General features: G+C 37.9%; 1 protein-coding gene across 2 annotated transcripts; it reads left to right on the forward strand.

The window, feature by feature from the left end:
* Window positions 1–15,233: 15,233 nt before the first annotated feature.
* On the forward strand, window positions 15,234–22,093 carry LOC110630499. 2 transcript variants are annotated; one of them, XM_021778021.2, is made up of 6 exons: window positions 15,234–15,553; window positions 19,536–19,597; window positions 19,706–19,974; window positions 20,736–20,810; window positions 20,908–21,011; window positions 21,786–22,093. In XM_021778021.2, exons 1-6 carry the CDS (start codon window positions 15,447–15,449, stop codon window positions 21,874–21,876), a joined length of 708 nt encoding a protein of 235 aa, XP_021633713.1. In that variant the 5' UTR covers window positions 15,234–15,446; the 3' UTR covers window positions 21,877–22,093. The 2 variants fall into 2 exon arrangements, with proteins under 2 accessions (XP_021633713.1, XP_021633714.1); XM_021778022.2 differs by having other exon boundaries at window positions 20,908–20,970.
* The last annotated feature ends 870 nt before the right edge of the window (window positions 22,094–22,963 follow it).

Here is a 22,963-nt window from a genome sequence, read left to right on the forward strand (position 1 = left end):
CCCTCTTATTTTATTAAGTAGTGTAAAAATATTTATTTTGTTGACATATTTTTAAGTGATATTTATTTTTTAATTAAAATAATTTTATAATCTTTATATATTATCAGATTTTCATATAAATTTAATATTAGATATGATTGCTAGAGGCAAGTTGGGCAACGCATAGTTTTTGGTATTTTGTGCCAAATCGAATAAACTAAACAAGACTCAAAAAAATTGTTATTATATTATACTTATTGTTTTGTTTTTTTTCTATTTTTTTTAATAAAAAAAAATTAAAATCAGAATTATATTAAAATTATATTGAATAAAATAGAATTGATATTTAATAATAAGTGTGTATTTATAATTTAATATTATAAATAGATAATTAAACATTGACTATTAATTATACTGAAATTTACATGGTATCTGATGACCGCTGGATTTCCCTACCCCCATTTCTGGACCTAGATTACGGCCACGGCCCATGAAAGGAAGGCCCGCACGCCCTCTCAAAACAAGCCCAGATCATCAGACCCCTGAGGTCGGACTCCACCAGATTCTTCCTCATCGAGATCGGCCCAGCCTGTATAACCTCCCCACGGATTCCTTCTCCTCCTGGGTTCCGCGTCCAGCCCAGCTCTCGGCCCAGCCCAGGATCCAGAACGAGACTCGTCATACAGCCTGGCAGATCCGCTCAAGCGTATGCACGGGGGAGAATCAGAGGCCGTTACGCATGGAGCAGGCTCCTGATATCCTCGTACGCCCATATCTGTATGGCAGGGACGCGTGGCCCAATCATAGGAGAGCCGTTGTACGTCACCAGCAAGCAGACAGAAAGGATAAAAGGGATACCCCTCTAGAGAGATAGACCAAACTTTATTCTTCAATACAAAAACTCTTGTAAAACCCTATTCTATTGGATCTCAGATCATCAATTGGCGCCGTCTGTGGGAAAACGACGGAGATCTTTTCATCACCGGAGTTTTCACTCTTAATAAAACCCACTGAGATCCACGATGGCTAATCACCAAGAAAGTAACCTTAACGTCCCAAATGACCTAAGCTCTGCCCAAGAGGGGCAACAATTCTCCTTTTCTAGTCCCACGACATTAAACAACCAAACGCCTGTTCCTCTTAATCCCTCGCCAAGTTTGGCAGGGAATACTCCTACTGTTACCCTGTCTAACCAGGATCTTCAAAACATGGCTTTCCAGTTACAAAATACCGCCCACTGGTTGGGGCAGATAATGCAACATAGAGGCCTCAACACCCCAGTAAATACACTCCCGGTTGTAGAGAAACCTCAGACCAATGACCCCCGATCTGCACCTGACCGTCTTCAAACCAGCAGCCGCGATACTGAAGAAAGAGGGAGAAAATCCGGGGAAGAGGAAGGGCCGGAGGCCCGAATCCATGCGAAGAGGGCGAGAGAGATGATAGAAAATGAGGAGGTGGATAACTATTCCGACGAAATAACCGGGTGGACGGGAACTGAAGCAGAGGAAGAGGAGTACCACTTGGAGAAAAAACCCAGCCCAGAAGACGAGAAGGTGGACCAAAAGTTGAAGAGATTGAGAGAACAGCTCCTAGCCGAGCTAGGTAAGAAAGACCAAAGCCAAACGGCTTTGCCTACTTCTTCCCCTTTCTCAAAGTGGGTGCAGCAAGAGACTGTCCCTAAGAAGTTTATGATGCCATCAATGGCGGCTTATGATGGAACTGGTAACTCGAGGGAGCACGTCATGAACTATAAGACCTTCATGGAGTTGCAAACTCTGTCAGATGCCTTAATGTGTAAAGTATTTCCAACGACGCTCTCGGGACCAGTGCGGGCGTGGTTCAACAGCCTTGAGGCCGAAAGTATCAGAAGTTTCGGAGACCTAGCCATTCGCTTCATCAGTCGATTCATAGCCGGGGTGCCAGCAGAGAGGAAGACGAGCTACTTGGAGACAGTAAGACAGAGAGAGGGTGAATCACTCCGAGAGTATGTCGCTCGTTTCAATACGGAGGCCCTGCAGATTCCCGATCTCGATGAAGGAAGGGCGGTAGAGGCAATGCAAAAGGGAACGACCTCTGCCGAGTTCTTCGGTTCCTTAAGCAGGAAGCCTCCGACCTCCCTGGCCGAGCTGATGCAGAGAGCGGAGAAGTATATAAGGCAGGATGACGCCTTAGTAACAAGCCGATTTGCCAAAAGGATGACAGGAAAAGAAAAAGCCTCAGAAGAAAGGAGGCCGGAGAAATATGAAAAGAAACACGGCAAGAGGCCCGAGCCATACAAGCAGGCCTGGGAGCGGAGGGATCAAAGGCCTCCTCCTCCACGGGTCCCTGAGTCAAGATTGCCTCCCCTTTGGGTCCCTGAGAAGCCAACTCCACTAAATGCGTCCAGAGTCGAGGTGCTCATGGCTGTCCAAAATAAGGAATTCCTCCAGTGGCCCAAACCTATGAAGTCGGAAGCAGACCAACGGAATCCTGACAAATATTGTCAGTATCATCGAACGCATGGCCACGATACCAACAACTGCTTCCAGTTGATAGCAGAGATCGAGAGGTTAATAAAGAGGGGGCACCTCAAGAACTTTATAAAGAAATCAGAGGGACAAAGGCCTCAATCCAATCCGGCGGTTCAGGTGCCGAGGAGAACAGGAACAGGACCAGTGAACGATGGATCCAGTGGGACCATCAACATGATTGTTGGAGGAACGGGAGGACGGATGGGCCGCCGAGGGAAGAAGAGAAATCGGGAGGGAGAGACCAGCAGTACCGAGGTCATGCAGATCGTTGACCACTCTCCCATGACCATCACCTTCTCTTCAGAAGATGCTCAGGGTATTCAGATGCCCCATGATGACGCGCTCGTCATTGAAGCCGTCATTCACAATTATCGGGTAAAGAAGGTCTTAGTGGATGATGGGAGTAAAGTCAACTTGCTACCATACCGGGTTTTTCAGCAGATGGGAATTCCGGAAGAACAATTGGTCCGAGACCAGGCTCCAATCAAGGGAATCGGAGGAGTACCAGTACTCGTAGAAGGGAAGGTGAAGCTGGCTCTCACCTTAGGTGAAGCACCCAGGACTCGCACTCACCACGAGGTATTTTTAGTGGTCAAACTTCCGTTGAGCTATAATGTGATACTGGGGAGACCTGCGCTGTTCAACTTCGAAGCTGTCACCAGTATTAGGTATTTGGCGCTTAAATTTCCAACAGAAGAAGGAGTGGGAATAGTCCGGGGCAGCCAGGAAGAGGCAAGAGCAGTATACTTAGCCACAGTAGCAGAACCGAGCTCCACTGAAAAGGCTCTTGACTCGGAAGTTCTAGAGGTTCGGGATGAGAAAACATAGGCCAGGACAGAACCGGTGGGGGAGCTGGAGATCTTCCCTCTATCAGAAGCGGAGGCAGACAAGGTCTTCAGTCTTCAACGCCGGCCTCACTGAAGAACAAAAAGCTGAAGTCATGGCTCTGATCCGAGGTCATCCCGGAAATACAAAAATGATCAGGATCCCGTAAGATCTCCTGGAGCAAAAACAGCCGGCGAGGCCCCGAGGTCATCCCGGAAATACAAAAATGACCAGGATCCCGTAAGATCTCCTGGAGCAAAAACAACCGGCGAGGCTTCGAGGTCATCCCGGAAATACAAAAATGATCAGGATCCCGTAAGATCTCCTGGAGCAAAAACAGCCGGCGAGGCCCCGAGGTCATCCCGGAAATACAAAAATGACCAAGATCCCGTAAGATCTCCTAGAGCAAAAACAACCGGCGAGGCCCCGAGGTCATCCCGGAAATACAAAAATGATCAGGATCCCGTAAGATCTCCTGGAGCAAAAACAGCCGGCGAGACCCTGAGGTCATCCCGGAAATACAAAAATGACCAGGATCCCGTAAGATCTCCTGGAGCAAAAACAGCCGGCGAGGCCCCGAGGTCATCCCGGAAATACAAAAATGACCAGGATCCCGTAAGATCTCCTGGAGCAAAAACAACCGGCGAGGCCCCGAGGTCATCCCGGAAATACAAAAATGATCAGGATCCCGTAAGATCTCCTGGAGCAAAAAAGCCGGCGAGGCCCCGAGGTCATCCCGGAAATACAAAAATGACCAGGATCCCGTAAGATCTCTTGGAGCAAAAACAACCGGCGAGGCCCCGAGGTCATCCCGGAAATACAAAAATGATCAGGATCCTGTAAGATCTCCTGGAGCAAAAATAGCCGGCGAGGCCCCGAGGTCATCCCGGAAATACAAAAATGACCAGGATCCCGTAAGATTTTCTGGAGCAAAAACAACCGGCGAGGCCCCGAGGTCATCCCGGAAATACAAAAATGACCAGGATCCCGTAAGATCTCCTGGAACAAAAACAGCCGGCGAGGCCTCGAGGTCGTCCCGGAAATACAAAAATGACCGGGATCCCCTAAGAACTCCCGGGAAAACAAAGTAAAAAACAGCTGGAGAAGGCCTTAAGACCATCTTTAAGCAAAAATTCCCCATATCATATGCAGGGACAATGCATAAAAATATAGTTCCGACCTCACAAAAAGATGCGTCCAAAGGCATCAAGGAAAGGCCAAACTCCGATCTCCCGAAGGAGCTCGGAGCACTATGGCCAAAAGGTACTGAACTTAAAAAGTGATCGCTGACGCTAAGCTCAGCTTACAAAGAGGTCTAGACAGCAAATAGCCTGGAAGATACCCAGGGATATACGAAGCATCACAAGCCATAGGCGTAAAAGCCTACGTGAAGAGTAAAGAGCCGAGCTCTCAGCTCGAAAAAAAAAGAAAAAAAACTCCATATGAAGCTGAAGGACCGCGATCATAACTCGAGTCCGTCAAATAAACGTCCGAACTCATAACCAAGGAAGCAGGAAAAAATTATTTACCCCCTCAACACTCATGTAATGAAAGGTTGAGGAGGTCAAGGGGGCAATTTGGGAAGAAAGGACCTCAGCTTCATTTCCTGACAAGACAGAACTAAAAGCAAAAAGGCAGCCCTGCTAATCACCATTAGAAGGTATGTGATCTGACTTATAAGTTCAGACAGTTAGCTAAGAATCGAGCTCATGACTAAAGGCTAATCTAGTTCAGAAAAAGCTTATGAATAAAAATATACAATGCAAGCATTACAGTTACGAGAAGGAGAGGTAAATTATAAAGCGAAAAATAGTTCAAGTAAAAAGAAATTAAAATTTCATTAAGAATACAGGGCTGTTACAATCTACTTATCGGACGAGGTTGAAGGAAAGATAGTCCTTAAAGGACTTACATTTGTAAGAACATCCTCGCCTACACTATGTTTATTTACAACTATATCTGGAGGAAGCCCGGCATCCTTTGGGTCAGATGTCTTAGTATCAACAACAGGGGCAATCTCCAACCCTGGATTGAGGTCCTCCCCTTCAGATTCGGGGTCGCCTCCTTCATATTCAAGGGCTCCCAGGTCCTCCCCATCCGACTCGGATTCTTCTTCAGAAGATACAGCCGACGGACCTCCAACGCGACAGTCCCCTCTAGGCATAGGGAAATCATCTTCTTCATACAACACCGGCTCACCATCAGAGTCCACTTCGGCCATACGAAGCTTTGCTAGAGGAGTATCAAGAGCATGTCTAGCCTCTCTTATACCGCGATTGTAACCAGTTACATACATGCGGAAGGCTTTCTAAAGAACAGCAGATTTCATGTCTGTCGAGGCTTTATATTCATCAAGATGTGATTCACAGGCCTCAGCTATAAATGCCTTCAACTCAGGAGAATCCTTGTAGTCCTGAAGGTGAGCTTCACAGGCCTGCTCAATCTTTCTTTTCAGCTCCTCCGACTCCTGATATTCCGCTAGACACCTCTCGCGTTCTAGCAGGACCTTGCCTTCAGCATGTTTCACCACCTTAAGCAGGGCTGAACATTTACGTTCCAAAGTCCTGACTTCATGGTTAAGCTGTTGATGGCGAAGTTGAGACTCCTCCGCCGATGAAGCCAGGACTCTGATACGTTCAGAGCTCGTGCTCAGCTCCTGCTCAAGGACTTCCACCCGAGCTAGGGCCCTCTCCTTCTGAGCATTCACCTCATTCAGGCGAACTTGAAGTCCTTCAGAATCAGCCTTTAAGGCTTCATATTGGCACTGAACTTCATCCCTTTGACTTACAGCCTCATCTCTTTCCTGAAAAGCCGCTGTCATAGAGGACAGCTGCTTTAAAACTTCCACACAACGAACTTCCACCTCAGCTGTCCTCTCATCAGACTCCTGGAGAACCCTGCAAGTACGAGACAACTCTGCTTCCAGGGATTTGGTGTGCTCTGCTGCCTCAGCCGCTCTGCCTTCAGCTCTTTTAAGGGCCTCCAACGCAGAGTGCAACTCCACTTGGAGGGACTGGGAATGTTCCCGGGCGGCTAGAAGATTGCCCCTGGCGTCATTGGTGGCAGATATATTCTCCTCCAGGCGCGCCTCTTCAATCCGGCGATCCACGGACTCCCGGAGGGAGTGGTCGCGAGCGTCCACCTCCATAAAAAGACCCGTCACCTAGTAGGGGAGAACAACCGTCAAAAGAAAGAAATAGAGAAGACCAAAAGAGAGAGAAAAATAATTTACCATCAAAAGCATCTCCCTGATTGTATTCCCGAGCTCTTCACGAGATCGAGATCGGAAGGACGCTTGCTCCTTGGTAGAACTGGCTAAAAAACCAGTAAGGGCAAGCAGGCGTGGATCCGAGGCCTCTGTAGCTCCACCGAACATTCGTTCTCTAAGAAATTCGGCGACGGCATTGGCCGGAGATTGAGAGGTGATGTCCGCTACGTTCGGAGTGTCGTTGTCAGTAGAAGACAATAGAGGTACAACAGGAACATTTTTTCCCTTCCCAATAGGAGGAAGGGCAGGAGAAGATCCTTTGGAAACCCTGGGCTTCTTCTGGGCAGGAGGAGGGGCAGATGTTCCATGAGGCGCTGGACGCTTGTCCCCGGTTTTCCCTACGGAGTCTCCAGACTCAGACCTGACCCCCACAGGGGCAGGGGCATCCTTGGCAGGCGCCTCCAAGACGTCATCCTCCACAAGGACGATCTCTTTTCCCTTCCCAGGGGCCTCCTCATCCTCGGTAATGGGGGACTTAAATTTTCCCCCTGACACCTCTTCAAAAGAATGAGCAAGACCCAACTGTGCTTGTTCAACAACCTCGGTCTGCTCCACAATGGCTAGAGAAACTTCCCTCACACCCTCTGAAGAAGCTTGAGCAGACTTAGACTCTTCAGTAGGCTTAATAGTCAAGGCCGACTTGCCACGACTAGATGGCCGAGATGACTTAGAGCCTCGAGAGCTCAGCTTAGGATCTCGAGAGGAAGCCTTGGTAGGAGGTCGGCTAACTTTCTTGGAAGAAGCAACTTGAGCCACCTCTGCAGCGACCTCAGGCACCGAACGCCCAGCCCGAAGGGCATCGAAAATTGCATGCATATTATCCCGAGACAGGACTAAGTTCTTCGGATGCTTGATCTCTTCCATTTTAACGTCAGAAGCTGCAAAAACACGAAACTATAAAGGATTAGCGCATTTTATAATATTATTTACAAAGAAGAAACGGAATCGCTGGACGAGGCACTATACCCGTGTCCCGAATATCCCTAAGATTAGACACGAACATACACTTCTCGACGTCATACTTCCTCTCAACAGAAGTCAGTCGAAGCAACCCCACCTGCTCAATAAGGCTCAATCGGGGCAGGTCATTGCAGCCCGGAGGAACATCCTCCCAACCTAGATCCACTTCCCATAATAAGGCGGATTCTAATTTCAGCTCCGCCACAAGGAAATTCTCAACCCATCCCTTTATGGAATCCTTGTAGCCCGTGAAAAGAGACAACCCACTACGGGGGGAAAAATAATAGAAATTCTGAACCGCCCTAACGAGACGGAAGAAAGTGACGAACAGACAGGCCGTGGGTGTGAAACCCCAGCTTCGGCAAATGGATTCGAAACAACTCATGAACAGAATAGAATTTGGGGATAACATCCGGGGGGTTACTCCGAAGTATTGGAAAACCTCGACAAAAAAAGGAGTAAAAGGGAAAGGTAAACCGGAATCCCTCTGTTTGAGAAAAAAGACTATACAATGCCCCCTCTGGGGATCCATCAAACCAGGGGGGGAGGGTTTGGAAGAACTATCCTTTCATTTTGGAAAGGAGCTCGAATAAGATAAAGCGGAGTATCTAAATACCTCCGAGAAATATGTTTATTTATGGTAGAAGAAGTGATATGCGACCTAAGATTAGCGACATCCGGGAGCTTTGGACCCTCCATGGAAGAACAAAGAAGCGTACCTGAAAACGCAATAGGGTGGAAAAAGCAGAAGAAGTTGCAGGAAAACAGAGAGCAGAAGAGAGCGAGTTTCTTCAGAAGACAGGGAGAATTCGAAGTGAAAGGCAATAATGAGATGAAACGTTGTTCTGAGTAGTTTTGTCTTGGAGCGGCGTGATCATTAATTGCTCTCGAAGTTTACCCTCTCCACGGTTAGATAATAACCGGCGAGAAGGTAAAGGGGCAAGGAGATGACCGCTGGGCTTCTCCACCCCTACAAAGGGCCAGGCCCACGACAGTAGCCCATCAGCTGAAGGCCCATACGCTATCTACATAAGATAAACCCAAATTGTCAAAACCTTGAGACCGAGCTCCAATTGAATCTCTCGCTCAGGACGACCTGACACGCAAAATGCACATCATCACCGCTCAGGCAATAAAAACTAAGGAAAAAGAGTAAGTCATAGAAAGACCCAAGGAGACAAACAGGGGGAAGCATGATAAAGGTCAGACCAGCCTATCACCTAAGAAGGATCATCATTAAGCAAAGGCCAGGAGCCCAGAACGAAGCGATGAAGACGCCTCGGAATCTTACAAAGGTATGGGTCAGAAGCTCAACCCATTGATTAAAAGCAAAGCTCACTGGTCAGTTGGTACAGCTCGGAAAAAGTAAACTGAAAACTCAGACTGGCTAAATGGATTCTGGGTCGGATCAATTAAAAGGCAAGAAGAAACAGTTCGGATATGAACGAAAAAACAGTCTCAACATCTCATTCATAATAAAGAAGGAACAGTTCGGATATGAACGAAAAAACGAAAGTTTCATTACAGCATGTTACAAATGCCCACATTACAGAATAAAAAGCTATCCTCAGAGGATTTACATGACCAAGTACATCATCTATGATTACATTACTATCACCTGTCACACTATCCTAGTTTTCGATACAGAGGAACTCTCGGATACGGAAACCGAGCCCTGTAGGCCAGCCGAGTGCTGCTTCGTTAGTATAGGGGAACTGAACAAGTTGATTCCCATAAGTATTTCTCACTGTTCCCCTGTAGGCAAACATTCGGTTGACCAAGTGTGATTCACGGTACATTCGAACAAGCTCAGATATTATATGCTGTTCGTATATCACGCATGAAAAACATAAGTCTTCAAGTTACGGCTTCAAGCAGATCACAAAGCATATATTCGAAGGCATCGACGGAAGCTTGACTGAGTGCAGCAGATCTCAGCCTCTCATAATACAGATATTCCACACCAAAGGGGACAATAAATTGATCATTTTCGCCACCTCCATTTATATCAAAAGCAGACAACAGGGGCATCGGGGAAATTTCCTTCTCGAAGGAAGGTAAAGGCAAAGCAGACCTCTCAACAGCCCATAGCCTCTTTGAAGCTCGAACAGTAACCAGAGGAGGAGGCCAGCCAGACGATCCGGGTAAAACAATTTCAACGACCTGCCAAATGGCTCCTCCCATCAACCGCCCTACTAGGAGGACCTCGGAAGCAACCTTCAGACTCCCTCAAGGTAGTATCAGATTTTCAAGAGGTTTGGACTGACCCATCTTTATCTCAGGTACTGCAAAAAGTTTCAAACAGAGGCAAGTCAGGATAATCTTTTGTTAAGATAATGAAAGCAAGATTAAAGCAAACCCCTGGGGCAACAAAGCAATGAAGCCCCAGGCTCACCTCAATCCGTTTGAAGAAGGCGTCAAATAGATCCTTTGCAGAAAAAACAGGAGAATCTCGCTAGAAGAAGGAAACAGACAGAGGGCTGGAAGGAAAGACTCCCTTTCTCCGACAAAGGGCCTAGAAGTGAAGAGGGGTCAACACTGATATATACTCAAAATCTGAAGTCTTAGCGCAAAGTAACTCTAGACTCTAAGCCCATGATGTCCGGATCTTTAAAAGATATTCATGGAAAAGGAAAAAAGAAGCATGTCCAGGCGATAATGACAGGAACGTAACGAAGAGCAGAGTATCTGAGAGGTAAGGAAAGGCCAGAAAGGGAAAGAGGCAGATAGAATTCAAGAAATGAGGAATAACAAAAAGATGAAAGGGAGTTATGAAGGCATCTACACGCGAACAGGCGCGGTCATAATGGTTCTCAATATTCACCCCCTCGGCAGTCGGAGCAATAACTGCCAAGAAGGTGAAGGGGCAATTGATGACCGCTGGATTTCCCTACCCCCATTCCTGGGCCTAGATTACGGCCACGGCCCATGAAAGGAAGGCCCGCACGCCCTCTCAAAATAAGCCCAGATCATCAGACTCCTGAGGTCGGACTCCACCAGATTCTTCCTCATCGAGATCGGTCCAGCCCGTATAACCTCCCCACGGATTCCTTCTCCTCCTGGGTTCCGCGTCCAGCCCAGCTCTTGGCCCAGCCCAGGATCCAGAACGAGACTCGTCATACAGCCTGGCAGATCCGCACGAGCGTACGCACGGGGGAGAATCAGAGGCCATTACGCATGGAGCAGGCGCTTGATATCCTCGTTCTCCCATATCTGTATGGCAGGGACGCGTGGCCCAATCATAGGAGAGCCGTTGTACGTCACCAGCAAGCAGACAGAAAGGATAAAAGGGATACCCCTCTAGAGAGATAGACCAAGCTTTATTCTTCAATACAAAAACTCTTGTAAAACCCTATTCTATTGGATCTCAGATCATCAATATCTATTATAATAGATGATTATAATAAAATCATAATATACACAGTTATACAGTAAAATTTCTCGAAGGGAAGTTCAATCTAGTATCTATCTTGATGGTTGCAACGTAGTGCGGTAAGACTAAAAAAGGTTTTTTTTTTTTAAATAAAAGTTTATTATTATTATTATTATATTATTATTATTACGGGAGAATTAATATTAAATTTCAAGATTTTTAAAAAATTAATTAATTTATTCTTATTTTAAAATTATTTAACTAATACATTTTTATGTTTTATAAAATTAAATTATTTAGCTTTTATATCAAATAAATCATTATTCAATTTGTTTTAACTTAGTAAAAAGGACTAAATATTGTGGAAATTTAAAATTATTGAAACTAAATAATATATATAATTATAATTTATAAGAATTTAATAATAAAATTATTTAAGGTGGCTAACGATTTTTTAATAAAAAAAATGTTTAATTAGATTTTATAAAATATAAAAATATTTTAATTGAATAATTTTAAAATAATTTTTTTAAATTTTAAGAACTCGATAATAATTCATCTCATTATTATTTTGTCAAAAAGCAACTAGTAAAATTAAGATTAGATAACTTAATACGTTGGTTAAGAGGTATAGTATTTAATTTTACTATCCTGTTCCTTTCGTGTAATGTCCTGTTAAGGACTTTAAATGGTACATTAAGCAGAGGGGAAAAAAAGTTTAGATAACCTGATTATGTTGGTTGTCTAAAAAAGGTTTATTATAAATATTTTTTATAATATCCTATTTGTATTTATTATTATAAATCCGAATCATGATGAATGAATGTTAAAGTTTTTTTTCTTTAATTTCAATTTTTCAAATATAGTAGGATAGGATTAGCATGGTAAAAAAAAAAAAAAAAGAGTACTATAAAAAAAATACAAATCTCAACATAGTTTTATTTTTTCAATCTTGGCTTTCTAATTTATAAATTAAATAAAATTTTGTCTTCTTTATTTTTAAAATTTAAGGAAAAAGTGTTGGTTTAAAAAAAAAGTTTTATTAATAAAAAATGAAAAAAAATGAACAGTTTAATAAAAACGATTTAATAAAAATAGAAGGAGAAGAAAATAAGAATATAAAGCGTTAAGTGATTAAATTTAAATAATATAAAAATATGTATGAAATTTACATAAAAATGTAAAAAATGAAATAACAATAAAAAAATTATTAAGGCACCAATAACAGTTCTTTAAAATAAACAATTGAATATATTAAAATTTATAGGTAAAATTTTAATTTAAAACTTGTTAGGAGGAGTAAACTTTAATTTTATTTCTAAAATACCACATTAAAATTTAAGAATGAAAATGGTGTTCCTTTGTAAGTTTATATTCGTTGCCAACCCATTCAAAGAGGGGTTAGGTAAAACAAAATTTTATCTGTATTATTAAATTTTATTATTATTAATATTTCTTTTCTATATGTTGTTCTTTTGAGATACAAAGATACTGTATCGTATGGCTGCAACGTCAACAGTAAAGGAAATTACAACAAATGCGATAAGGATTCATAGAATAGGTCCATCATTCTAGAGATAACTTGCCACAAACACCTAATTTAGCAAAAATATCAACAAAAGAATTGGCAGATTCTGGAATTCACGAGAAGGCAACAGTTGGTATGGGAGATGGAATTTGGTAAATAGCTGCTAAAAATACAACAAACTCCCGGTATAGAAGAATACTTGCATAATAGCCTAGTATATAAAATGGCAGAACGTGTCTCACAAATGATAGACTAATAATCAACATTAGCTGCCAATAGAAATATTACAGATAAAGCTCTAGTCTCACTAGAAGTAAGGGAAGAACACCTAACTGTATTGGTAATTCCATAAATCAAAGACATAGTACTATTTGTCATGATCACAATTATAACAGCTATAAAAAATTGATCCTTTCAAAACACATCACAATTTAATTTTAAAGTGTTTAGAGGTGGGATTTCAAGCAAAGTGAGAATTGGAAAGTGAATTACTGGAAGGTGAAGGATTAGAAAATACTCCACTCTACTGAAAGCTGTAGAAAATCAATTGCAATACATCAAGCTGTAATTATAGGATTAGAGAAAGCACGATGAAACGTCGTAGAATCATGATTTCTAAATATTTCATAGAATTTGAGATTTAAAAAATATGGTTTTCAGTAGTTGTATAAACTTAGCTGGAGAAGAATGTGTTACTCTCCGTTTATTTCTTTTATTTTGTCTGCTAGTGACGCTTAATTGTCTCTTTACTACAGTGCTACCTATCTCTGTCCTGTAAGTCTGTACATATGGAAGGGTCAAACGCCCACTCCTCGCCAGACAACTATTTAATTACCTCCGGCGTGTGTACGGGCAGGGCTGCGAGATGACTGAACTTGCTATCGTTCCTCATATCACGTCACCGAACTGAACTTCTTTCTAATGGACCTGGGCTTGTGAGTGATTCGATCCGCTCCGTGGGTCTAAATCAGAGCTAAAAATGTTGGGCCGGTCTGTCAAGGAAGTTTCATTGGTTTTGGACCAATTTCATGAGTTCGGTCTCTTGCTGAGACGCGTGAAACCCGACGATCATCAGAATAATTATGACAAAAATTAAAAATTTAAAAATCTTTTAAATTCAAATGTATTATATCTCATAAGAAAATTTACCATTGTAAATCAATGTATCTATAAAAACTGAGAAGTCATGTTATTCGGTATCATCACTTTAAAATAATATAAGCTCTAAGCTCTACTAATTGAAATTGATAAAGAGGTTGAGAATATTAATTAACCAATCCACTTATTGAAATTGATAATGGGATTGAGTGTACTAATTAAATTATATAAAATTTACATAAAAATTGATATAGCATTATGAACAAAGGAAAAACCTATAGAAGAAAAATAAAAAAACAAAACAAAACAAAACGTTCTTTTCGCTAGTAGTGTTTTAGTTTTTTATTTAAGTATTAATTACAAAATTGCAACGGAACTAAAAATATATGCATCTACTTATTAATAAGAATTATTGTAATTTAATCATTTTTATTTTATTTTTATTTATTTTTAAAAAATTATTTTTTAAAACTGTTTGCATAAAATTAAGTTTATAAATTTTTACATAAAAATAAATAATAAATTATTTGTTTGAAATATAATATTTAATAATAAAATAAAGATATAAATTTATTTTATAAATGGTTACACATAAAAGAAAATTATTTTTATAAGTTATATGAATTATAAGTTGAAGAGAAATTTCTTAATTAGTTTATTAATTTTAAAAAATATAATAAAATATTTTAAAAATTTTAAAAAAGTCTATTAATAATTTATTTATTAGTTCTAATCATTAAATATTAAAATTTTTTTAAATATTTTTAATATAAATAAATTAATTAGTAGATATTTTTATAAAATTAAAAAATTAATTAATAAACTCATAATACATAAATTAAATAGTAAAATTTTAACTGTTAAATTTAATAAAAAGATTAATTAATAATTTGTTTTAAATTTTAAAAATATTTTAATATATTTTTTAAGATTGTATTGTACTAATCAATTTTCACGTGTTATATAAATTAAATAATAAAATATTTAATAATTAAAAATAATAAAATAATTAATTAATAAACTTTTTAAAAATTTAAAAATATTTTAATATATTTTTTAAAATAAAAAATCAAATAATTTTTTTTTATATTATAAAAATTAAACATTAAATTTTTTATAATAATAAAAAATATATTTTATAAATTAATTAAATCAAATATATTTTAAATAAATAAATAAATTTAATTAATGGACATAAAATTTTAAAAATTATTTATTAATATAATAAAAATCATAAAGAAAAATAATGATGAAAATTAATATTTATAGATATTAGTTTTAAATTTTTTTAATTTTAAAAACATTTTCTAATAAGCTGTAATAATAGAAATGCAACACTAGCTTAAATAAGTTAATTATTTTTTATAAAAAAAAAGTCGAATAGATATTTTGATTTTTGATTTAACTAAAAATCAGTTGATATTTTAATTTTAAAGTTAAATTTTAATTTTATTCTTTATAAAAATATTAATATTTAACACATAAATTTTATAAATTATATTTATTAACTTTTAATTTTATAAAATTTAATTATTTAACTCCAAAAAACATTTAAAATGCGTATGAGTGGCTTAAATGCATAGGGGCGCTTTTACAAAATTAAATATTAAAAAGGTTTTTTTTTGAAATTAAATGTTCGAAAGTTAACGTGTCAAATTGACGGGGAAAATTATATATTCAGCCAAAAAAAAAACGAAACACACCTGAATGACTGAATTTCGTTTTGGAAATATCTCTCTTGAATTCAAAATCGCCTGCAACTGCAAATAAAACCCATTACATTACTTGTCTCCCTCCTAGGATGAAGGGTTAAGGCTCTGATTCTCTCTCCCATCAACCCCCAAGCCACGCAAAATCAATCTCAGTATTTCAGCTAGGGATAGGGTTTAACTATTCACAGACATGTATGCTGATCGAGTGGAGGCTGCAGGGAAGAGGTCAGTAAAGGAGCGTCTCAATGGCAGTTCTGCCGACGACTTTACTCGCCGGGCGCAAATTACTGGCAAAAGGTCTGTATTTTTGGGAATCTTTCCCCTCTCTGGGTTGATTTCCTTTCTTGTAATTTGCCTCTTTTGTGGATTCTTATTGTTCGCATAGTTGTGAAAAACTTGATTTTGGAATTTGGTTTGTTCTCTTCAATCTTATCCTAGGAGGATTCTCGTCTTTTTTATTATTATTTTTTGTTGTCCTTCCCCTTTGCTCGCATTTTGCATTGGGAGCCATTTTCTTGGATATTCTATCACTTCAAATTGTGGGTTTTTTCATTCAGATAGTTGAGTTTCTTTAAGTTATATATCGATGTATTTGCCCTTTCTCTTCCAATCCCCCCCCTCCCAATTCGGTGCCTCTCTGATGCCATAGAATAGAGATTTAAAGAATGCTGCATTTTGATCATGAGTGTTGAGCTTTTTATTTAGTATGAGGGTATAACTAACATTAGCAAATGATATTCTAGTTCTCCTGCATTTTTTGCACTGGTCACGGCTATTTGACTCAAGAACTTATTGTGTATGAATAGCTTGAGAAAATTTTAGGATACAACTTAGAAATTAGATGCGCAGGATAGGAAAGTCTATTTTGGGATATGTATTCACATCTCTTTTTCCTTTTGGGTTAAATTCATTACAGGGTATTCCATGCTTGTTTTAAACTGCATCTTGGCCACGTTCATAGCCGCGGCTGCTGATAATGGAAACAGGCCCATAACAGCAGTAATGTAATGGTAATGCCTGGTGCTATACAAATTGTTCACAAAAATAAAAAACTGTAAAGTTCATGAAATGAATTGATATTAATAGATATAAGTAAGACTAATATATACAACTATATACTGGGCATAAATACATCAAATAAAGATCATATAACTTAAACATCATTGAGTTCTTTTTTTTTTTTTTCATTTATATCTAAAATAATTATATAGAATGTGGATAGCATATACCTAACCCTCTTAATTTATAGCTTTTCCCAAAAAGTGCAACTTAAACTTAGCATTAACAAATAATAATTAAGTATAAAATTTTGTATCAAGTTATTTTATAATTAATTTAATTAATTATAATGTATTTTAGTAAAATAAATTTCTGAAATATAGTTTAAAATAAGAAAAATCACAATCTTAATAGATAAAAGGCACTAATAACAATTCAAGGCATAATTTTAACTCAAACTAACAACATTGTGAGCTTTAGTCAACAAATACAGAAAAAGAAAAGCTAAAAACAGCAAATAATAAAAACAAGGGAAAATTACTTTTTAGTCTATCAGGTATGTGTCCCTCTATTTTTAGCATCGAACACTTTAGTCTTTGAGGTTTTGTTAAATCCAAATTAGAGATCTTTCTGTTAAAAATACTGGAAAAATGACCAGATTACCGCCTTTATTTCTCATTATACTTGTATTGAATTTGAGAAGTAAGAATTTGAGGATCCTACCTCCTAAATTTGAACCATAAGCATCAAAATTCTGATTTTCAAAATGGTTTTTAAAATTAAATTCAACAATGCCCTGATTGCAAAACCTTCAATAATCAAACTCAATAAAAAATCTCTTTCAGATAAACTATCAAATACCTCCTTTGCATTTGGTGAATGTGATTCCACCTTTTTGAGTCGTGAACTTATGAAATTTGAGCTGTCTGTTTTTTTTTTCTTCTCATTCTCAAACTTTTGCTGTAAGAGTTTGATTTGAACCACTAGGATAATTTCTTCTTTGGTGATGCTGTAAGGAGTGAAAATATCGAGCAAGGAAAATTAATCGGGATCTTTTGATTTTTTTTCCTCAATGGCTATTCCACTAGTTTAACTGAGTTTGTTCTCCTCTCTGTTATTGTGTTTCCAGTCCTTTTATTCTCCTTGCATTCAAAGACCCATCATGTTGAGTACTCAGCTGCATCTCCTCTTAAACCTTTAATTACAGCCCATATTACTCATTATAGCTCTCAACATTGATGACCCATTTTAAGGAACTCCCTCATAAACCCATTTCTCCTCTCCTTCATCACAGCCATCTCCCATCTCAATTGAATCTTGCCTTCTCCAAAACTGAACCAAATATATGTTTCTTATTTCACAAAAAGCCACGTCCTTAGAGTGGTTGCAAGTCAACTACCTCGCCACAACTTACGCTATATCACCAAGTACAATTACCGAAAAAACCCACAGTTGATGATCAAGAAACCACCGGTAAGGAAGATAAGCTCACTCATCGATAAGGAAGACCCATCAGTGGTATAGGTTGTTGGATTTGGAATTGGTTTCAATCTCTTCAATAAATCTCTTTGATTGTGTGGATTATTGGATTGGGAACTGGTGTGAATGTCTGGTTTTGGAAATTGAATGAATGAGAATGAGACGAGTGAAAGAGAGTGAGAGAGAGGAGGAGAATTTTAGGGATTTGATGGTATATTTGGGATTAAATTTTATTTTTTTCTTTTTATTAAATTTATATATTTATTTAACAGATTCTTTTGATAGAAGGATGTAATTTGGACGGAATAAAACCTCAGGGACTAAAGTGTACGATGCTAAAAATAAAGGGACATATCTTGAGGGACTAAAAATTAATTTTCCTAAAAATAAAAGCAAAAGCCAAAAAAATAAACTTGCATTTTAGAAGAAAGAACTATGAAGTAGAGGTAGTTTATAATGAATCTGAGCTTATAGGATTAGGAAGAAATATGTAGGAAGAATGAGTTATCTGAGTGAAAAAAGAGGAGAGATTTTGGAAAAAAAAAAAAAAAAAAAGAAAGAAAGAAAGAAAGAAAGAAAGAGGTGGTCTGGAGCTTGTGGGAATGCTTAATGCATTTCCTTCTTCTATTTGGCATGTGATTTAAGGGGATGTATTATTGGTAACTGCTGTTACCGTAATGTAACAGCCGTTGGACCTACAGATTTTTGGGGGGCCTATAAATAACCGGGCAACGAAAAACAGCCCCCTGAAATCCCATTACATGATGGTTGTTATTTGGTGTCCACAACTCCTCTAGATAGTTTATTTCTTTATCCTTTATTGCTCTTGTTTTACACACTGCTTGGTTCAACTCCAATTGAATTTCATATTTTATATACTCCTTTGTCCCACAAATATAGGCCTATAGTTATTTTCACATGGATTAGGAAAATGTAGTTAATGTAGTTAAAGTAATAATTCTATATTGTTTCTTTCTAATATACCTCTATTCATTTTACTTCATTACTAAATTATTCTTAGAACTAATATATTTTACTTTTTCAATGTATATTAAATAAAACTATATTAGGAAGTTAATAACTAAATTACCATCTCAAAAAGGAAAGTAACCTTTAATGTGGGATGGATAAAAAGGGGAAGCAAGACTATCTTTATGGAACAAAGAGAGTATTTGGTTTTAATAAAAATTAGAATTCAATTTTAGGAATTTAATTCTATGAATAACTAACACCAATTCGATCAATGAAAATTCAACAAATTTTTATAACAATATTTGTTGGACTAAAATTCTTATATGTAAAAAAAAATCCCAATCATCTATCTTCTTATATTTATTAATTACATAACTAAGTAAAATTTATTATTTTTGTCCTAATATTGTAATATTTAAGCTTATGTTGCATTTACTGGTGACATTTCTTATGTTATATAAATCTCCTATTTTATGAGACATGTGACTTTATATTGTTTAATGGGTTTATACTTTTTTTAAATGTTGTAAATATATTAGTATATATTTTTATAAAAGTAGAAAATTATATATATATATATTTATAAATTTTACTGATAGTTTAGGAAATGAGAGCACATGAATTTCAATTATGAAAGTATACCAAACATGAATTAATTATATGAAATTTAATTGAAATTTTAAGTTGTGTCATGCAAAATAGCGGAATTCGTTTTAAATTAAATAATTCTAGCTAGAATTTTAATTGAATTCCAGAAAATTTTGTGGAATGAAATTAAACCAAACACTACATCAGTGAGGCCCGAACTCTGTTTCCATGTGTTTTGCAGGCAGAGACAAGATGATAAGTGGGAGCATGATCTCTATGAGGAGGATGAACCAAATGCTTCAAGTATGGATTGACTGTGACAAAATCACATCCAACTAAAATTGCTGCTATTGTTGGATGCAACTAAACAACTATATTTGCTTTTTGACTTTTTGTTAATGGCTTGTGAAGATCGCAAAGTCAGTTCTCAAGATCTTCGACTGAAGCTTCAGAAAAAGAGTCTTCCACAACAATCATCACAAAGTGGAAAGGGGTCTGGTGTGCGGGATTTACGTGAAAAGCTATCTGGGACTATGAATTCACAACCGGTGAATGCTGATCCACCTAAGAGAAACTTGGAAGTTGCCAAACCAGCTAGGAAAAGTGTCACAGTTGAAGCTCCTGAGCCAGAGATTAAAAAGGTTGCTAGTGTAGCGCTTAAAACAAAGTCTCAGCAGAAGGCATGTATTTACTTTTTCTTCCTCCAATTTTTGATGAGAAGCTACGTTAGTTATGCATTTTCTATTTTGTTCACATGATGTGCTGCCTTAATCAAAAGGCCTGTTAGAAGGACAGTTCTCTTGATGGTTGTCTCATGATATTGTATATTCAGTAAATTTTCTTTATGTACAATGAATTTTGACCTGACAAATATGAATGTGGGAGCGTGCCTGGATTTTGAAAATGACATTACAGAGGAGCAAAACTCCGGATTGGACATGTGACTTTTAAGATAACAAAAGAAAAAATGGGAAACCCTGCTTAGTTAATGTTTTATGTGAAAAAGAGATTACTTCAAAGCTGTGACTTGTGAGTCTAGCAGGTAGTGAACTATTATTTTTGAAAAGCATGGCAAGCATTTGTAATAAAGTTGAAGGTTGTTTACAGATTTGCAATTCATCTACTTCATCAAAAATAGATGAACAAAGGTTATCATGGAAATGCAGTTTTATTATTACTTGATACATTTAATTTTTCTTATGTGTTAGCAATTCTTTCATGCTGGCTTTACTCTAGAGGAGTTCATATGTCTGGACTTTTGTGTGCTCCTCTGCCTTTACTATGTGCTTGAGGGTTGGAGGGAGGGAGGTCATTTTAACCAAAGGAAATAAATTGGAATGTCATGGCAGTTCCAAAATACACTTCACTTGCACATAGGTGTGCTTGTTGCTGCTGTTTTTTTTTTTTTTTTTCCTCTAAAGTTCCACATGTTTTGGCACAGGCTGATACTTCGATAGAAGGTTTTCTGCAATCCATAGGGCTTGAGAAGTATATCATTACCTTTCAAGCTGAGGAAGTAAGTAATTCTGTGCTGTAAATATGTGTACTTTCTGCTTTGTTGACTCTGTTCATCATTTTCAGGGATTTGTCTATTTTATTTTTATTCTCTTCAGGTTGATATGGCAGCTCTTGTACACATGAATGATGAGGATCTCAAGACTATAGGAATACCAATGGTAAACTTAAGCTGGTCTCTCAGGCACGACATGCATATCTGGTGCATTTTCATCTAGCATTGTCTCTGTTTTTTTGTTCTTTCTATTGATGAAGGGCAACCTTTATTTTGATGTGTTAAAGAAATGTGAAAGTTCAAAGTGGACCCTTAAAATCTTTGTTCAATATCAAGAAGTTCAACACCAATTAGACTTACCCTAAACTATCATTATTAGAACCACTGTTGAGTTTTAGGTGGGTCAAATCACTTGGACATAGTTGTGTGCGCCAAAAACTGTACAACTTTGTCCAACTCCCAAGTCTTAAACATGGGAAGTTCTTTTTTTTTTTTTTTTTTTTTTTTTTTCCTTTTTTGAGGATGAGCTAAATTCCTTAGAGGTCGAGGCCCATCTAAACAAAAATTGAGGGAAACAATGCCCTTTCTGTTGTCTCATTATGATTGAAGAGAATGTAATTTATCATAAAAAAATATATGGCCCACCCAAAATTCTGTCTCATCTGCTCGCTTGCAATTTGGACAAGTGACTTTGTCTAATGATTGATCTAACCGTGGTTCTTAAATATAGTCATTTTGGCGTGCCTTTTTATGTCTAGAATGCAAAGAATTGGAAAGATCTCGGCTTGCATGATAATTTAATGTCTTCTGATGTAATTTGCAAAGAATTGGAAAGATCTCGGCTTGCATGATAATTTAATGTCTTCTGATGTAATTTTTATTCCTACAGTCCTACCTTCTAGATTGTCTCATACTTGTGGGTTTCACTGGTTTCCTTTATATCAGTTCTATGCCCAACTCATTTTTGGTTTATTGGTTCAGGGCCCAAGAAAAAAGATACTGTTGGCATTGGAATCCAGGGTCTAACATTGGGAAGGTGGTCCGTCCAGTTAGCCTGAATGTGTTTTGTTGATATAAGCCTGGTTGTAACATTTTTCCCTCTTGGTTTTTCTCTTTGGTGTATTGCTGAAAGTGGCTTAACTGGCTCATTATACATATGAAACCGGTTGAATTTTTAGCTTGCACAAGCCATAGGTTCTTTCTTCTTCTTTGTCTCTAATTTTTTTTGTTGTTAGTAATAGTACTAGGGAACTTCTAAGATGAATGAAATTCTATGTTCTATTATGCTATGTTTTGGGTATTTATGGGGTATTTCATATGAATTCCTTTAGTATGGTAATGAAATAGTTAACGTGAACTGAATTCAGTTTAAATCAAGATATGTGACAGAATTGAACTGAATGGTTTTAATTTTTGAAAAATCGATTTAATTTGTTGGGTTGATTTTTGAAAGGAACTGCCACTTCTTTTTCTCAGTTTCTCCCTTCAATGAGCTTTATATTTTTGTTCTCTTTCCCCGCAATTTCTCTCCAAGAAAACGAAACAGCCATAAGCAAAGAGGAGGCTTAGTACGTTTAGACGAGCCCTGTGTCCTCAACAAGACGTCAAGACCGTTTCATTCTCTCCGTTGCGTCTCCATTGCAATCTTTAGTACTGGTGAATTATGTTTTTGACCGAGTAATCGTGATTTTTTGTTTATTACCCAGTTCAGTTGTTGAATTTGTTGACTATGGTTTGTTAAAATGGTCCATTTTTGAAATCGTCTCTTGGCTCTTGGCTCTTGCTAGAATTGCTCTGTTGAAAATGAAACAATTGCTCAGATATAATTAAAAATCACAAACCTATTTGTGAAAGCATCACATAACAAAACCAATGGGTTGAATAGAATCGACTCGATGGTTTGGTTAATTTATTTAATATTATTCAGTGGTTACCGTATGTCTCATTTGGTTCAGTTCTTTGTTCTCTTTTTTCCCCTTCCTATTTCCACTTGAAACCAGCCCAGAAATAATCAACTTATAATATCATTATGGGTCTCGTAAGATTCAGGGGTTAAAAAGCAACTTTCAAACTCGGGTCTTGCATTTTTTGAGCTGCACAAATTTGTTATCAGCCAGTGCAGTCTTGAGTCTCGTGGTTTCTAGATAATCGTTTAGAAG

This window comes from Manihot esculenta, chromosome 13 (genome assembly GCF_001659605.2).
Source record: "Manihot esculenta cultivar AM560-2 chromosome 13, M.esculenta_v8, whole genome shotgun sequence".
Lineage (NCBI taxonomy): Eukaryota > Viridiplantae > Streptophyta > Magnoliopsida > Malpighiales > Euphorbiaceae > Manihot > Manihot esculenta.

Excerpts from the sequence above, each read along its gene's own strand:
- LOC110630499 (XM_021778021.2), top strand. The coding sequence starts at position 15,447 with ATGTATGCTGATCGAGTGGAGGCTGCAGGGAAGAGGTCAGTAAAGGAG. Across the intron at positions 15,554-19,535 it reads GCGCAAATTACTGGCAAAAG|GCAGAGACAAGATGATAAGT; the intron begins GTCTGTATTTTT and ends TGTGTTTTGCAG. Across the intron at positions 21,012-21,785 it reads AGGCACGACATGCATATCTG|GGCCCAAGAAAAAAGATACT; the intron begins GTGCATTTTCAT and ends TTATTGGTTCAG.